Source organism: Plectropomus leopardus, chromosome 2 (assembly GCF_008729295.1).
Source record: "Plectropomus leopardus isolate mb chromosome 2, YSFRI_Pleo_2.0, whole genome shotgun sequence".
Classification (NCBI taxonomy): Eukaryota; Metazoa; Chordata; class Actinopteri; order Perciformes; family Serranidae; genus Plectropomus; species Plectropomus leopardus.
This window is the reverse complement of record NC_056464.1, coordinates 31,311,348-31,327,633: the sequence shown is the minus strand read 5'-3', so window position 1 is coordinate 31,327,633 and position 16,286 is coordinate 31,311,348. Positions and strand designations below refer to the sequence as shown.

Genomic DNA, 16,286 nt, shown 5'->3' with positions numbered 1-16,286 from the left:
AATCAGTCTGCAGCCTCACGCGCTCACAGCACATCAAGCAAAATGGCTTTCTCAATCTGCTGGGACAGGAGGGAGGGAGGGAGGGAGTAGTGGACAGCTGTGGGTGATGTCAGAGATGAAAGAAGACGTTAGGATAATGGTGGCGAGGGAGGGCAGCGGCGTGGCACAAACCTCGCCAACCTCATGTAGCATGTTTGACCCTCGGGCTCAGATTTCTGGCACTATTTCTGCTGAAAGATTAGAAATCTAAAATCCTCATCTGACACCATCACAATCAATCTTTTAAGAAATTGTGACAAATTCTGTATGACGGTTTGTTGAAATGATGGGTTGGAGAGTCCTTTTTTTTTGTTTGGTTAACTTTCTTCTTTTAGGTTTGACAGTTCTCTGCTCCGATAACTATCGGCTTCTTGGTTTAAGGTGTGTTCTCTTCCTTTTGTTAAATATGGACGGCCTGTCATTCCCCCCTTTATTTCCTTTTGGTGGTAGCTTGCTAAGGTATTTCTCTGGGGTCACATTTACTGAATAATACATACTCTGCTACTGTTTGAATTATGTTCTTGCTCATGAGAACAAGATTTTCAGACGGGTCATAACAGTTGTAATGGCTCGATAGACTCAGGTGTGTTTGTATTCATCCTTCACAAAGTAAGAGTCACCAGATTAACAGATAATAAAAATACTAATTAGTTGCAGCCCTTGTCAACATGCTTCCAGGTAGGTTCCACGCAGGTGTCACACAGCAAACCCCATAGAGATCTCAGATGACAGCAACTTGTCAAATGTCCACTCAGAATCATGCAGAAGCGACAGAGAGCGTTCTGACAGCAACACTTCAACAAACCTGGCCTAGCTGCTACACCCAGCATCCAAAGGTGCGGGTCAGTGGGAGGCAGGCAGGGGGCAACAGCGAGTCCAGCAGTCAATAAACCCGAGAACGTAAAAGAGAGGGACAGTGGCGTTAGGCAGGGGACCAAACTTCTTATACCGCAAAAACAAATCCAGAAAGAAACACACAAACAAACAGGTTAGTTAATAGTTTAGCTGCAGCAATGGGTTAAGTGTGCAGTAGGAGGCTGTGGATCATAATGGCTGTTTATTATATCAGGATCAGAGGTTAGTGGGTGTGAAAGTAAAAATTAGCGTGATGGAAACAGCCAGACTAATTCCTCTGGAAGCTGCAGGGTGAGACTCTAAGAGGAAGCCGTACATGTTTCAGCTGGTTCAATCAGTTAAAAGCAAGCTGAGGGTTAAAAAGGGCGTCTATCAAGATGGCAGAGCTAAAGGATTATAGCGTCCGAAAGATGTGAGTGGCATTTAGAGAACTGGAAATATGGCATGTCTGCTCTCAGACCAAAGTGGCCTCGTGGTTAAGAAGCTGACGGTGAACCGCAGCTGGGAACCTTTATGTGCATTCTCTGCATTTGCCCTTTGTTTCCTGTCATCATCCAACTGCCATCTATCAGATAAAGGCTTTTAATGGATATGTATGAAATATCTATTTTATTGACAACCTGCCTACCTTTGTGTTGCATGGCCTGTCTGTGTTTTAGTGCACACAAACATATTTTTGACCCATAACTGCATCTTTTAAATTTTTCAGTTGTGACACTTGTATTGTCTATTGTTATTACTTGTTGCTATTGTTGCTCTGCATGTCTGCACGTTATGCTTAGTGTGTGTAACTGCTTCCTGCTGCGTGTGTGACTATTTGTGCAAAATAGCTACATGTTGTTGTTGAATCACGTTGCGTGCATGGCTTTGTTGTGCTAAAGCGCTATATGTCGTTGCTGTGCTATTGTTTTGTACTGTTGTTCTGCTGTTTCATGGCTTGTGTTCTGTTTTAGAAGTTCCTGTTTGCTGGAATTGTTGCTTGTCTTTATGGTGTCCTGCTGCTGTTATGTGAATTTGATCATTTTACAGGTTTCAAAACATTTTGCCAAAGGACTACAGTTGAAAATTAGCCCAATGGCTAACACCGGCATATTTACAGAAATGTTAATTAATGTGTGTTGTCCTTATAAATAAAAACAATTAAAAATGAAATGAAAAATGCTCAAAAATATAATTCAACTACTGCAGAATTTGGAGCAGCTATACAAGATGTACATCTTAGTTACTGTGCTCAGACATGTTATGCTATATGGCAACCTTTTTTAATCTATCCAGAAAAAATGACACCACTGAGATTGCAGTCCTGTTATACAGAAACCATGTTATATGTAGTGTACGTATTTAAATATATTTTTTCATGTATTTGGTAATCTTTTTTTGGTAGGTTTTTTTTACTTCTTTTCTTAATTATTTATTATTATTTTAAATGGTTTTTGATAATTGTGTTTTTTTATCATCTATTGCACTTTTTAAATTTAATTTATTTTATCTCACTGAAGATTTTTTTGGACGTTGAATTTGTTTATATGTAATTGTTTGTATATTTAGATTCTACATATTATGACTGGTTGTCCTCATGGCTTCCTGCAAGTGGGACCGAAGCCAGAGTTATGCCTTGGCATCCAGAGTCATCTTAAAGTGATACTCATTTTCTTAAGCGAGCAAGGATTCGCACCATATCCTCCCGACATCGCACCTTCAGAAAAATGCAGGGCAGATATTAGATACAGCTGTTAAATAGGGTTTCTGTATCCCAGTTGATCATGGAGTACAAACCTCAATGGTTTAGAGGAGATGAAGTCCACATTTGGGACTGATCACATTTTAATTAAAGATCTGGCACGCCTCTAATACAGACACAACAAAAAAGGGCCGAAAGGGATTCTTAGAGAAAAGAAAGTCATACATACATTGGCACTAAGCTGCATGGTCAAGTCTGCAACCTTTTCCTGGGAAGACTCCAACTCTCGCCTTAACTTGCGGATTTGCTGTGGACAAATGGAAAAGTAAGGCCCAGCAGTACGGGATATGTAGTATACAGTGCCAGGCAAAAAATATGAGTGTTGAAGTCATGAATAAACCTAAATGAATATTCAACAACTGAATGTGTGGAAATGTTGGCTTGTTTGGTTAACTGGAAAACAACAACATACAAAAGACACCAGTGGGTAAATACACTCTAAACCAACAGAAAAAGTTGAATCAAGGGATGATGACCTGATTCTTACCACTTTTCTCATGCAGTCTGAATTTTATGAGATCTGAGAATGTCTTTATTAAATGTTAGCAGGTGATGCTAAAGATAAAGATATTAGAGATAAAACAAAATGAACTGAGTTATGAGATCCAATGTTACTGATGTCATCTGATGATTGGACCCGTTTCAACAGGAAATGACCGACAGATGATACAGACAAAAAAGGCACAATGTGAGTTCAACAGTCACGGCACGTTGGCCTTACCTCCCCTTGTATCCTTTCCTCATTCTAAAGAAGGCATGGTGAAAGCAAATAACAATAAAGTCGGATAAGGTAGAGAAATAACCTTAGGGGCAGTTAGGAAAACTACTTCATTAAAGGTTTATAATGGTGAAATATATCTGGAATACTTATGTATTAGTTGTCTAATCACAGAATGCAGTACCAGCTCACTAAGAGGTTTGTAACCAACTACAGAGGCTTCAAGGTCACTTAACATATTGCATGCAATGCTCTGCTACATGTTTAAAAAAGAGACCAAAAGTCCATGAATCATTATGATGAAGGCAATTTGCCCGTCTTGGCTGTATTGTAGAACATTTTTCTATGCTGTAAAAACTTTCTTAAATGATTACTTTGTTTATTGAAGACAGGACAGTGTGCAAACTTAAGTCACAAAGGACTCCAGCAAAAGTAGGATTATACTGTAGAAAATATGACCGTATCTACTCACCGAGGAATAGTTGGATGAAGCGTTGGACGCCAATGAGAGCACAGAGCCATGCACTGAAACAAGCAAGGTAGAGATTTGACTTAATATTATGGAACAGATTTTCATTTAAAGGAGACCTATGGTGCTTTTTCTTATTTTCTGTCATACATACAGTGTTACAATGTTGGCTGTTCTTATTAAATGTGGCCAAAGTTTCAAATAATGAGTAAATCCTATGCAAAAGTAATCCCTGTGAGGAAAAACCTCAGGCATCAGACTGTTGTCAATAGTGTTTTCACATTTTTTTCCTACTTTTGAGACAAGCTGACATCAGCTTGTGATGCATTTCTTAAATTGGTCATCTGCTCCAGGCATGCTACTGTATGTGTTATGAAAACATGGCCTACACTGCTACATGAAGCTACGTGCTAACATCAGGGAAACATGTAATCTTGGTTGCTGATGTTGTTAATTTCTCCCAGATTTTGGATCATATTCCTGCTGGAACATGTCCGGCAGTGTTTAAAAGCTATTATTGATGATTTCTCACAGTAGAAAGTGCCGATATTCTCTGGTACACTAATTTTCCAGGTAGAATTACGCTGAAATGGGGCCGACATACAAAAGACCTGGAAACACTGATCAATCAAAGGCAGACTGGGACTTTAGGAAACTGGCGCTAAAACAGAGACAGGGAGCAACTACAGGTGTTCCAGAGCAGACAGTATGAAAGAAAAAAACATTAAAGCGTGTAAACGCACAACAGGTAGAAACTCCAAGTACAAGTATGAACCTAAAAAAAGGGCATAACAGGTCCCCTTTAAGACAATTTATGAGGCCAATCAGGTACTTAAGGGGAACTACGGCTGTTTTCAAAATTTGTATTTGTTATTCCTACAGCCAAGGACAGTCCAAAAATATAAGTAACCCTGAACAACTCTCTCCCAAATCCAAAAACTAGAGAGCTAAAAGTCAAATTTGTGATGTCATAGGGTATAAAGTGTGGAGCTGCTCAACAGAGAATGAACTGGGAAAGACATATATGGGTATATTCTGACTGCGAACACTACAATGGTAGAAAGCTCATGTGGGTATAAAAAATAAAACAAACATTCTGTGGGTCAAATAAAATCAGGCTCCCATTCAGCGTCTATGGAGCAGCTCCAGACTTTATACCCATGACATCACACGTTTGACAGTTATTTCTCTGGTTTCTGCCTTTGAAAAACATGATTACAAACACTGATTGGACTTTCCCAGACCATGGAAATAACATAATTAAATCCTTATTTAGATGGTGTTCCCCTTCTAAAAATTAAAGTGATCTCTGCTATCCACTGTCATTAATAAATGACTATAGTGGAGCATAAATTTAATTCTTTTTACTCCTGACAACCCCCAAGGCAAAGGAATATCTCACTCAGCTACTTCCCAACATATTAATAATGGGCACATTTACAGACATGATTTAAGAGTTTGATGTAAACAAACCTTTGCTATCACATTGAAACACATTAAGAACTTGGAGGTAGTGGAAGAATGTGAATTAATGATCTGAGAGTGAAAGCAGGTTTAAATTATTGGTGGAGGGTCTCCGGTTTTGTTTACATTTGGACCGCAGATAGTGCCTAAAGTCCTCATAACTCACTTCCAATCTGAAATGAAGCCACAACGACTCCTCTGCGCTTTTCTTGTACATGAAAACAAATGTCTTCTGACACTCTGCTTAACAGATTGCATGTTGTATGAGCAGACGGCTCTGTTTCATTTGAGGCCATGTTGGGCGACTCCCCTGCAGGGAAGGGGGCCGGCTGTGCAGGCTCACCATCATCACCCCCTGGTTCACGGAAAGACCCGCACCGCATCATGCTCTTTGGCCGCTCAGACAGGGACATACTGCTGCCCAGGGGGGAGGATCCATAGAGATCGCTGGCTGACTCACTGGGGGGGCCGATGCTGTTGGAGCGCGATATCCTCGGGGTGCCACTGGAAATTGGGGCAACTATCATAAAAGAGAGATGTTTGGAAAGACAGTGAGTGGCACAGAGAAAACTGTAGGATGCAGTGCTGTGGACCAACACACTCTGACACTCACACTCACAGTACATCTAGGTATAGCACCCTTATTCTGATGACTCAGTGAAAGGCAACACTACGGTTCCACAACAGTCAAAGAGATAAATATAGCCTGACATGACCCTCTGCTGCCTCCATCTCCAGCATATTTCAGACTTTAACTCAAAGCTAAACGGGTGCAGATATGAATCTGTAAAACTCACATAGTCAAATTTGATGCCTTGATGATTTGACATCACTTAAATGTTCAGACATGACTTGATTTATTATTGACAACTTGTTTTTTAACTGTAAAAACCATGCGGGACTTTCCTCTCATTGAGAACTTAATATCCCCGTCCTCAATAATAATCAACGATAAGATGGACGGCTTATCAGAGAACTCAAGTCTCATTAGTGTCGGAGCTCAAACAGGGAGCGTTTTTAGAAATTGGCAGCCAAATAGAGCGAGTGGACTCACCCACATTGGTGAGAGGAGCCTTGCCGGAGGAGGGGAGGAGAGGGCGGGTGGGAGAAGGCAGCTGAGGGGGGCTATCGCTCTCTGTCATGCTGACTATGGTGTGGGAGTGGCGCCTTCCCGGTTTGCCGTCGCTCTCTGACAGGCTTGAGCCGTAGCGTCTGAGAGAAGAAAGGTCACATTAACACCAAAACAATGAAGATACATCACAGTGAGAGATTTCAAATAGATGTCTGGAAGATAATTATTCTGACATACTCCAAGCCTTTCTTCGGCAAAGTATTTCTGTCAGTCTGCAAGCTGGAAAGAAAAGAATAAAACACTATTATTAGAGAATAAACAGTAATGAAAAATTCTTATAAAATGGCATGTTCCTCAGAGCCTTACACAGACACCATCATTAATTTAGTCATTATAAGTTTTGTCAAAGGACCTGAACACCACCCGGCTAAAACGTCTCATGGGTTTATCTTCTAATCCTTTTTGTACATCTTGCCCATATGGCACACTGGGCACTCTCTTACACACAGCGTGGGATTGCTTAAAAGTACATTTTTTTGGCAGGAAATTTTTCGGACCACGTCCACCTTGACAGACAGAAATTTTCCAAGGATTCCAGCCTCCATCTTCTAAACGAGTTTCTGTTCCCGGAAAAGACACAAAATATGGACAGCTGGTACGTCTGCATCCAAACAACTTATAGCCCAATGTTGAGTGTCTTCACACTGAAACTGTAACTGCTTACTCACATATAATCAGCTGCAGGGATAAATACAGATACGTCTTTTATTGATTCATAGGAAAATGGTAAACTGGCCTTTGAATGCTTTTTACTCAAAATAGTTTTTTTTAATTGTTCTGCTGATACCTTTGATAAGTGATGTTCTAACAACTATTTTCCCTGATGTTTAATCTTAGACTAGTTGACTGGTTAAAAGCAAAAAAAAATAAATAAATTCAAGTCAAAATTGAGCAGAATTTAATCTATAAGATCAAACACTCTGAAGACATTTTTAGTTTTCTTTATTCATGCAAAAGTATAAGGGTTAGTCCTGTGCAGACGTAGGTTTTATGTAGGAATATGATTCTTAGAGTGACTTCATTTATGTTTTGCCGGGTATAATAAAAGTATAAAGTAAAAAAATACAACATGAGATTCAGAGGTAGGTTTAAAGATTTGTAAATGTGGAGAAATTAAAAGATGGATTGATGAAATTAGATTAAATGTTTGTGGCAATTAAGACATCACAAATTTCAGACTATTTGATGACTCCAAAGGACTACTATCTATAAAATTGAATTTAAGACATTTAAAGTCTTTTTAAGGACCTGCAGACACGCTGGATGAGACTTGCCTATCTGTGAGGTTGAGGGATGTCCTGCTTCCGGCTCCCCAGGTTCCCGCGCCCCTCTCTTCCTTGTCGTGCACTTCAGTTCTGACAAACCTGGCACTGGAGGGCACGCTCATCTGGAGGGGCAGCGACTCCATGCTGCGGTGCATGCCAGACAGCTTGGGGTAGAGCAGCGGGGACCCGCTCAGACTCAGGCTTTCACTGGTGTAAGAGCCGGGGGAATCAATGTGGAGCACAGGCGCCGGGCTGGGGGTGAGGCGGGAGGAGGTGTGTGAACCAGCCAGGTCCTGCAGCTTGGAATATGGAGGGACTTTGGGCGGGAGGTCGTGGATGGTCACACAGGAGTCGAGGCTGTTGGAGTTGACCTTGTCCAGGTGAGCCAAGCTGGGTGGACGGCCCAGGGACTTAGTGTTCAACATTCTAGAGATCAGACATGAAAAAAAGATGTTAAATATAGAAACTAAGTGCATGTTTATTTATTTTCCAACTTCTCTTCCTCTCGCCATACATGGCCAGGCAGATAGCTGTGGCTGTGTTTGCCAAGATTATGATGCATCTGGCTCTATGATCTTTGCCTTTTAATTTTTAGCAAAGGGATAAATACAACAAAATAATTACTCCTCCATTACTCTAAACTTGTGGTACCCAGCTCACTACCTGTGGGCCAAATCTGGCCCATGATAAGGCACAGGGTGACCTGACAACCACAATTAAAACAAATTTACCCACACTGGGGAATATTTTTTGTACTTTGAATGTAAATAAGGTGCCACAGTGCATGAAAAAAGGCTGCAAAATAGAGCTTGTATATATATAAAAAAAAGGGGAGGATTCAGGGGCTACGGTCAAACAGTCAAAATAATCTCCTTTCCTATCCACTTTTCATTGACCTTGAAGGAAAACTTCATGAAGTCATGGAAAGATGTGAAGGAGGATACATAACGACTTAATAAATACAACCGTGGTGGTTAGAGAATCCGACCACGATGACAACAGGCTCTATAATTATGTATAATATGTATGTTATCTTATGATAATGTGTAATGTTATTGTTATTGTTGTGATGAAACTTCAGTATATCAAAGATGGACAACTAAAAGTATATAATATAATATACATAGTACATCATCAATAAAAATATGTTTTCTTTTGTTTTTCTTAAATTATACATTCAGGGCAGAGATCTGATCATAATCCTCTGCGAGAGCCAGCACACAGCTCAGTAAACACCGTCATGTTGACATGATTGTGTTTGAGGGTTGTTTCGGCTCATGCAGGCTGTGGATGTGAAATGTCAGAAACAGCTGATTCCCTAAAAAACAGCCAGATGATGTGTCTGCATCACTTTATTGTCACATGGACTTGTAGGACATAATTCTGTCCCACAAGTCCATGTGACAATAAAGTGACAATAAAGTGATGCAGACACATCAGAGCTTTTTTCTCTTGATATTAAAAAAAGAAGCACTTTTCTTTGATATCAAGAGAAAAAAGCTCTTATCATGGCAGCCACGAAAATACTTCAGGCCATTTTACAAAGTTAGGAACCTTCTTAACCAAAAAGGATGAATCTACCGCAGCCAGGGTCTGGGCTAAGCCCTGAATGTCCTCAAATCCGAGATATGCTGCTGCGTACACGCAGCCTGTGCAGGTTTGTGGTGACTTGAACTGCATTGCTGTGTGTGTTTGTTAACTGGCCCCTGGCTTCCTGTCGCCCTGCAAAAATGTCCCCCTTCAGTACCCCTGCTCTAAACTGTTCATAGCGACTCCATGGATTTTTTTTTAGAGTAACTGGGACACTGTTTGTGGATGGAAACATTGCTGTTGAATGTTTTTAAAATGTAATTTTTCAATCTACAATTGAAATGTTATTCACAGGAATTCTGAGCATACAAAACCAAAGTCACTGCACCTGCAGAGAATAAACTAAATAAAACTGAGGGAACAGTTATCAGCTCTAAATGCCATGAAGTCAGAGAGATTCTAGTTTTGTGTTTGTAATTTGGGTGAAGTAACCCTTGAAAGTGATATTTAAAGAGACACCTGGGTGTGGTGGGTGATGACAGTTCAGGGTATTTGCTGCTGCTGGTCCGTCTCAGGCCGTGCAGCTTCACAGTGGACTCTCCTGTGGACTGACTCTCCTCTCCCTTCAGAGAACCACAATCTATGTCAGCACCCACAGCCTTGGCCTTGGCTCTCTCCTTCTCCTTCTCTCTGTCCGTCATGTTCACGGGGCCCGTGCTCGTTCGAGTGGACATCTTACTGCCACAGCTCCCAGGCTCTTTAATCCTGGGGCCTGTGGTGGCGATGGGCACAGGTTTCAAGCTCAACAGACTGGGGTCAATGGTGCCGCTGACAGGTCGAGGAGCAGGGCGGCCGATCACGCTGAGCGTGCTCGACTTGGCCGGTCGAGGCAGGCTGCGGTACTGAATGCTGTTTCGGGCGTTTGGCCCCAAGAAGCTCTGCTCGCTGCTGGCATCGAAACTGTTCTTTCGACCTGTGGGCACTCCTCCTCCCACAGGCTTCACAGGGATGCCGGATGACTTGGGGGTTTTCCCCACAGTAGCAGAGCCACTGGAGATGGTGGCGCCCCCTGCTGTCATAACTGTGGCGGTACCGGTGGCTGTTGGTGGTTTCTTGTAGCCAAAGGAGGCTCCAGCTGTGGGTTTAACCAATCCTGACGGGGGCTTACGGTGCTCGCCATGATGATCCCTGCCGGCATCCGAACGAGAACGCTGCAGACCAGCAGTTCTGAGGGAAATCTTGGATTTATCCAGTGGCTTCTCACTTTTAGGTGCTACATAAAAAAGAGAAAAGAAAAAAATAACATTGTATAGGTTAATAACATCATTATGTAAATATTATGGGAAGACATTCTTTCTGAGAAGGCTTTGACTTTATGGTGTCAACAGTGAAATCATGTTTTTATTTTAACCTAAACAATCCTAGAAAAGTGTGAGCTGATGACATTCAGGTATGGCAAGGCAACCTGTCAGCACAGCTGAAGACTAAATGGAAAGTCTTTCACAAACAACTGTGAAAATTGTCAGGAAAAAGGAACATTATTATCTTCAGCCTCTATTTAAGGAATCTGTGCTTGGGGAGGCACAAAATATAGTGAACGTCCCAACACACATCCAGAAACCTGCATTTCAGCTTTTGCCTTCAGGCTGATGGTTCAGCCGAACTGTAGATTAAACTGGTATAAAAAAATCATTCATTCCATCTTTCATCAAGATACTAAACAGCAATAAATCACTATGAGTCCGGGACCAGGATACTGTTATTTGACTGTTTAGTTGCCATTTGAAACTGGCCAATTTAATGTGGTTGTGGTATGGTTTAACTAATTTTAACTACCCTGATTTTATGTGGTTTTATTAAGTGGAACTATTGTTTTAGTTACTTTTATTATTGAGTAAATATATTCAGGCACATTGAGTGAAGTTTTTGTACATATGACTATACATGTGGGTCTTTGCTGTATGATGCAGCAGCTCAGAGTCCAAAACAAATTTCCCTGTGGGACATTTAAGTATACCATATTTTACCTTAATAAAAATTACATGTATTAAATGATGATTATGATGATGATTTGCAACAATGAGTTTGGGGTGTTTGCCCTGACAAGAATAGACAACTCAAAAACAGATGATAAATAGACAGTAAACTTGGGCTAACAAAACTGACAACAACCCTGCCTAAACTAAAAAGGATAATCACAATTGTCATACATAATTCGTCTTACTAGTTACCTTCACATAATGTACTAAAGTAAATGTGCTGTCATTTAGGCTGAGACAGAATATAAGCAAGAAACATCTGTATTTACTTAGAGAGCTTTTATGTGCCCATGATGCTGAATGTGACTCACCAGCTGACTCTGACTTAAAAGAGCCTAATGCAAACTTTAACTTTTTTTAAACCCATGAGACATATCCATGTGATGATTTTAATCAAAATCAGATCTGTATGGATCACGAAAGGATATGGGTAAAAAGACAAATTAGATCTTATTTTACTTGGACCTCAAGGGAGTGTCATCCTTAAATTAAAAAACACATATTTTTTTATCTGTAGTGCTATCAGTCAGACTAGATTGTTTTGGTGTGAGTTACTGAGAGTCGGAGGTATCGGCCGTAGAGATGTCTGCCTTCTCTCTCAATGCAATGGAACTAGATGGAACTCGGCTTGCAGTGCTCAAAGTGCTAAAACAATACATACCTTTTGTTTCCTGCAAAACTGCAGCCAGCGTTTATACAATCAGATCTAATTTTAATCACTTATGTTTAAACCTGAAATTAAGATGAGGAAATTAAAATAAAAGGCCACAAAATGTTGGTATTGGAACTCAATTTGAACCTATCATTTCATCACGGCATGTTTTGTTGGGGATTAAATAAATTTAGTTGCTGCAGATGGCAGACACAGCGTCTCGACAGACATGAACAGTAACCAGCTTTTCTCTCAGATAATAGCAGAAACATGGCGCTGGGCTTTAAGCTCTGATTTTTTTTTTTTGGTTTTAGTCAATGAAATGGATTTCATGGTGCATTTTTCCTTCGGTTTACTGTGCTGTGCTACAAATCAAAACCTGGCTTTCGCTAAGGGGTGCACTTCTGTATTCATCTCAACACTGAGCAGATATCCGCCTTGGCTGCTCACTAACGGGCTGTTTCACATTTAGATCTGACGTACAAAGAGATAATGGATGACACAGATTTTGTAGTTAAAACAAGTTTACAATGAAAGAGATGAACCAAATTAATCTGTGAGAGGAAAAGCAGAGAAAATGACACATTTAGGCGAACATACTGATCTCACCTGCAACTTTCAGCGCGCTCTGAGATGTATGGGTGATGGGTGAGGTCACACCTACAGGAGGATTACGACCCTTCTTGAAACTTCCGGGTTGACCTAAGCTCTGCGGCTTCTTCAGTTCACTTTTACACCCTGAGTCTTCACTCAGGCTCGGCGGCTTCTTCCTCCACTTGCTCGGGGCTTCTGTCTTTAGGCTCCCCGTGTCGTAGCTGCAACTGTCGAGCTTGTGTCCAGCTTTGCTGTCCTCGCTGTACCAAGAGAGGCCACTTTCCACCAGGGAGCGCTTCTCTGCATCAGTGCGGAGCTGCGGGGAGAGAGGAGGGGAAGAGGCACAGTGCGGGTAACCATCAAACATCTGTGTTATCTATGGAATTGACTGTTCTCTGTAATCTTTGTTTCATCTCAGCTGCATTCCAGTGGGAAGCCGAGGGAGATACTGATATGCCCAGAGCGGATTAAAGAAAAGCACAGTGGAGGACAAAGGAAGCAAAACAGTAGAAAAAAAAAAGCTATTTATGGATTTAACACTTTCAGAGATAAATCAATACTAGGGCTGCAGCTAACAATTAATTTCATTCTTGATTAATTTGCTGACTATTTTCTCAATTTGATTAGTTGTTTAGTCTATGAAATGTCAGAAAATGATTAAAAAATGTCAATCAGTGTTCCCCAAAGTCCAAGATAATGTCCTCAAATGCCTCTTTTAGTCCACAAAAATATTCAGTTTACTCTCAAAGGAGAGTAAAGCAAACATGAAATAGTATTCACAATTAAGAGGCTGGAATCCAAGAACATTTACTTTTTTTGTAAGGTCCCATATTATTAAAAGTCCGTTTTCTAGCAAGTGTCAGTGCTATATACACCACATGAAAGTATCAAAACACTCATACACAGAGAAATGCACGCAATACGCACTCAGTAAGCGAGCCGTCAGTACTTCCATGAAGTACTGATGTCACAACTATACGTTATAAACGTAGAAACCTCCGCTACAGTGCTGTTACAGTCATGTCTCAGCTACAATGATGGTGCAGAGATGCCAAAAGCGCAGATGTGGACAACCCGTAGACACTAACCAATCAGAGCAGACTAGGATTTTTTGGGACAGGGGCTTAAGAGACAGATGCTATAAAGGAGTGTTCCAGACAAAGTGTGAAGACAGAAATATTCAGGAAGACAGTATGAGGAAAATAAAGTGTTTTTGATCATTAAAGCATGTTAAAGCATGTAAACATGTCCTTGCAAAAAACCCTTAATACAAGTATGAACCTAAAATTAGCATAGTATGGAAGCTTTACAAAAAAATACACAAATCAATTAATCAACTATCAAATTAGTTGGAGATTAATTTATCAGTTGACAACTCAGCGATTAATTGTTGCAGCTGTACTAAACCATTTAAAGAATAAATAAGAGCAATTTTAAAATAGTGGGGAGCTTGAGCCTTTATTTTTTGTAATCTCTTACAAAAAAAGACAGCTACACTCTAATAGAAAACTATCATGTGGTGCTTTGAGGAGGTGGCACTGAGGACAAAATTGGGCATGCTGCTTTTTGGCACCCTATTAAGGTGATACAGAGAGACAGATGGCTCATTGAGTTGCACTAATGTTCGTTTCTCCCTGGTGAGCATTCTGTACGGAAGCAAAAGGACAAAATCTTTACCTGTAAAAAAAAAAAAAAAAAAAAATTTAAAACCACCACCACTTATGTACGCTGAAAATGAAACAAAAACATTCTTTAGATTCTTTGCTGATGTGTTTTAAGACAAAATTTGTGTCTGATATGGTTTTCCACAACAAATTCCCTTTATCTTGTAAAATTTTCCCAAAATGACATTGAAAAATTCAGAAGAAATGTCACAAAACCATAATCTTATGCATGCCTTAAACGTAAGGGTGGGCAGAGAGAAACTTCCTTCTAACAACCTTCTGCTAAGAAACTCGTCTGCATTATTGTGCACAGTGCAGGTCAAACATCCAAATGACTGAACAACAAGCAGAAAACATTTTTGTGTGAAAAGGGGCTTTAAGGCTCATTGTAACTATAGGAAGTTACCATGTAATTTTCTCAAAACAGCGAACAGGGATTCTTGCACTGGGACGAGATTCTCTTTAGTTTCATTGTAATGACAGAGGTGAGGTCTGTGGTGCCTTTTTGTGGCCTTGTCAAAACAAAGACTTAGCATCTAACACACAATACAAAGTTAATCACAGAGTCAAGTATTGAAAATGCTTCAAGTACAGGCTTCGGATGCAATCTTTAGCACTGCTTTCACACAAAGAAGCCAGATTAAAGGAAAGCCAAAGGTTGTCACGTGGTGTTAGGTGCAGTATTTCAGCTCACCATAGCAGAGGAGTTGCGTCTGGATCCCAGGGGTGTGCTCGGGAGGGAGTTAAGGGAGGAGCTGACGTTGAACTCCTCTGAGCTGAGGTTCTCCGAGCCATCGCCGTCACCGTCGCTGAGCCCACTGCTGATGGAGCTGCTCTCATCCCAACTGAAAAAAGACAGGATGATCACTTAGCAAAAATGTGACATCACAGAAGTGTGATGTGAATGTACAGAAGGTAAAGAAGCACAGATCAGAGTTTAAGGGGAGAAAAGGCTGGCAGCAACAGTGGTCTGTCCATCTGTCTGCTGTAAGCTGTCTCCGGAGGTGGTCACATGCTCAAACAAGCAGGTAATTCCAACATGGCTGCAGCTGCTTTGATTCAACTAATGAACCAGAGCTCCAGACCATATGGTGACGAAAGCTTCATGAGTGGATCTTTTAGTTTGAATGAAATAAAGTGTGAGTTTTTCACTGATCTCAATGCCTCTGCCATGTACTCTTTCCAAAACACTTTGGCATTTGTATAACAAATAGCTTTCACTTCAAAAATAAGATGTATAACTGCTACTTGGCTTATTGAAAAGGGTTCCTACATCTTCGGACAAGTTAGATTTCAGACTTTTTTTTAATGCTACTCGAAATAAAAATAAAAAACATTTTTTTAATAACCAAAACTGAAGGAAAAAACACAGACTGACATCAGAAGCTCAGGGACAATTTTGCCCAAATGTTTGCTGTGACATTAAACAAGATTTTTTTGTCACATTGTGGAGATGAGGGTAGAGGAATACTGGGAAATATGTGGCATTTGATGGAAGGTTTTACTAGTAATTTTGTGTTTCTCACACTGCATATTCCACAGCAGGGAATTGTGGCGTCCCGGCATGATTAAAACATCTGCCACCACGTATTGATTTTATATTTTTGGAGCTGGAACGTTCATTGGGAGCACCACTGGAATATCATTTGGTCACTCGCTGCACGACTCTTTCAGAGCACAGAGCGTACTCTAGGCGCAGACGGAGCAGCAGAGCGCTAGGCGCAATGAAAACATTCACTGGGTCTAAAAGTTTGCTTTCACTCCGTCTGCAGCAGCTGCTCCTCTCACACATCGATCTGATCAGCTCTGACTGGATCAACACAGCGATTATCCACCCTGCTTAAACTCCTTGGACTGCTGCTGAGGAAAAAAAGAACGGTTTTGCTTATGCTGTGGTCAAAAACTTGCAAAAATGTCTGAATTTAGAGAGAGGACATGGAATGATTAAAAATGGGACATATGCAAGATTTTTTTAAAAAATGGGAAGTTTAGATAGATGTAGATAGAGGTTACCAATTATTTTGAGATTTTACAATGCAGAAAAATCAGGGGGAAAAATGGTCCAATTACTTCCCAGTTTTTAGCATTTTAAGGTCTTTCAAAGGTTGATTTCAGGCACTTTAA

At 40.6% G+C, this 16,286-nt stretch overlaps 1 protein-coding gene across 3 annotated transcripts in view; it reads right to left on the bottom strand.

Moving 5' to 3' along the window:
* The window catches only part of nav1b (neuron navigator 1b), a 72,092-nt gene that overhangs the window by 17,288 nt on the left and 38,518 nt on the right, over nucleotides 1-16,286 (bottom strand). The window contains exons 4-14 of one of the 3 annotated variants that reach the window (XM_042508740.1): nucleotides 14,857-15,007; nucleotides 12,514-12,814; nucleotides 9,733-10,486; nucleotides 7,693-8,109; nucleotides 6,596-6,637; nucleotides 6,341-6,498; nucleotides 5,630-5,806; nucleotides 3,826-3,878; nucleotides 3,357-3,380; nucleotides 2,805-2,882; nucleotides 845-853 (exon numbers count right to left, since the gene is read on the bottom strand). In XM_042508740.1, coding sequence (XP_042364674.1) covers nucleotides 845-853; nucleotides 2,805-2,882; nucleotides 3,357-3,380; nucleotides 3,826-3,878; nucleotides 5,630-5,806; nucleotides 6,341-6,498; nucleotides 6,596-6,637; nucleotides 7,693-8,109; nucleotides 9,733-10,486; nucleotides 12,514-12,814; nucleotides 14,857-15,007 — 2,164 coding nt within the window. The remainder of the gene's footprint in view (nucleotides 1-844; nucleotides 854-2,804; nucleotides 2,883-3,356; nucleotides 3,381-3,825; nucleotides 3,879-5,629; nucleotides 5,807-6,340; nucleotides 6,499-6,595; nucleotides 6,638-7,692; nucleotides 8,110-9,732; nucleotides 10,487-12,513; nucleotides 12,815-14,856; nucleotides 15,008-16,286) is intronic. The other 2 variants (XM_042508747.1, XM_042508755.1) reach the window with 2 other exon arrangements.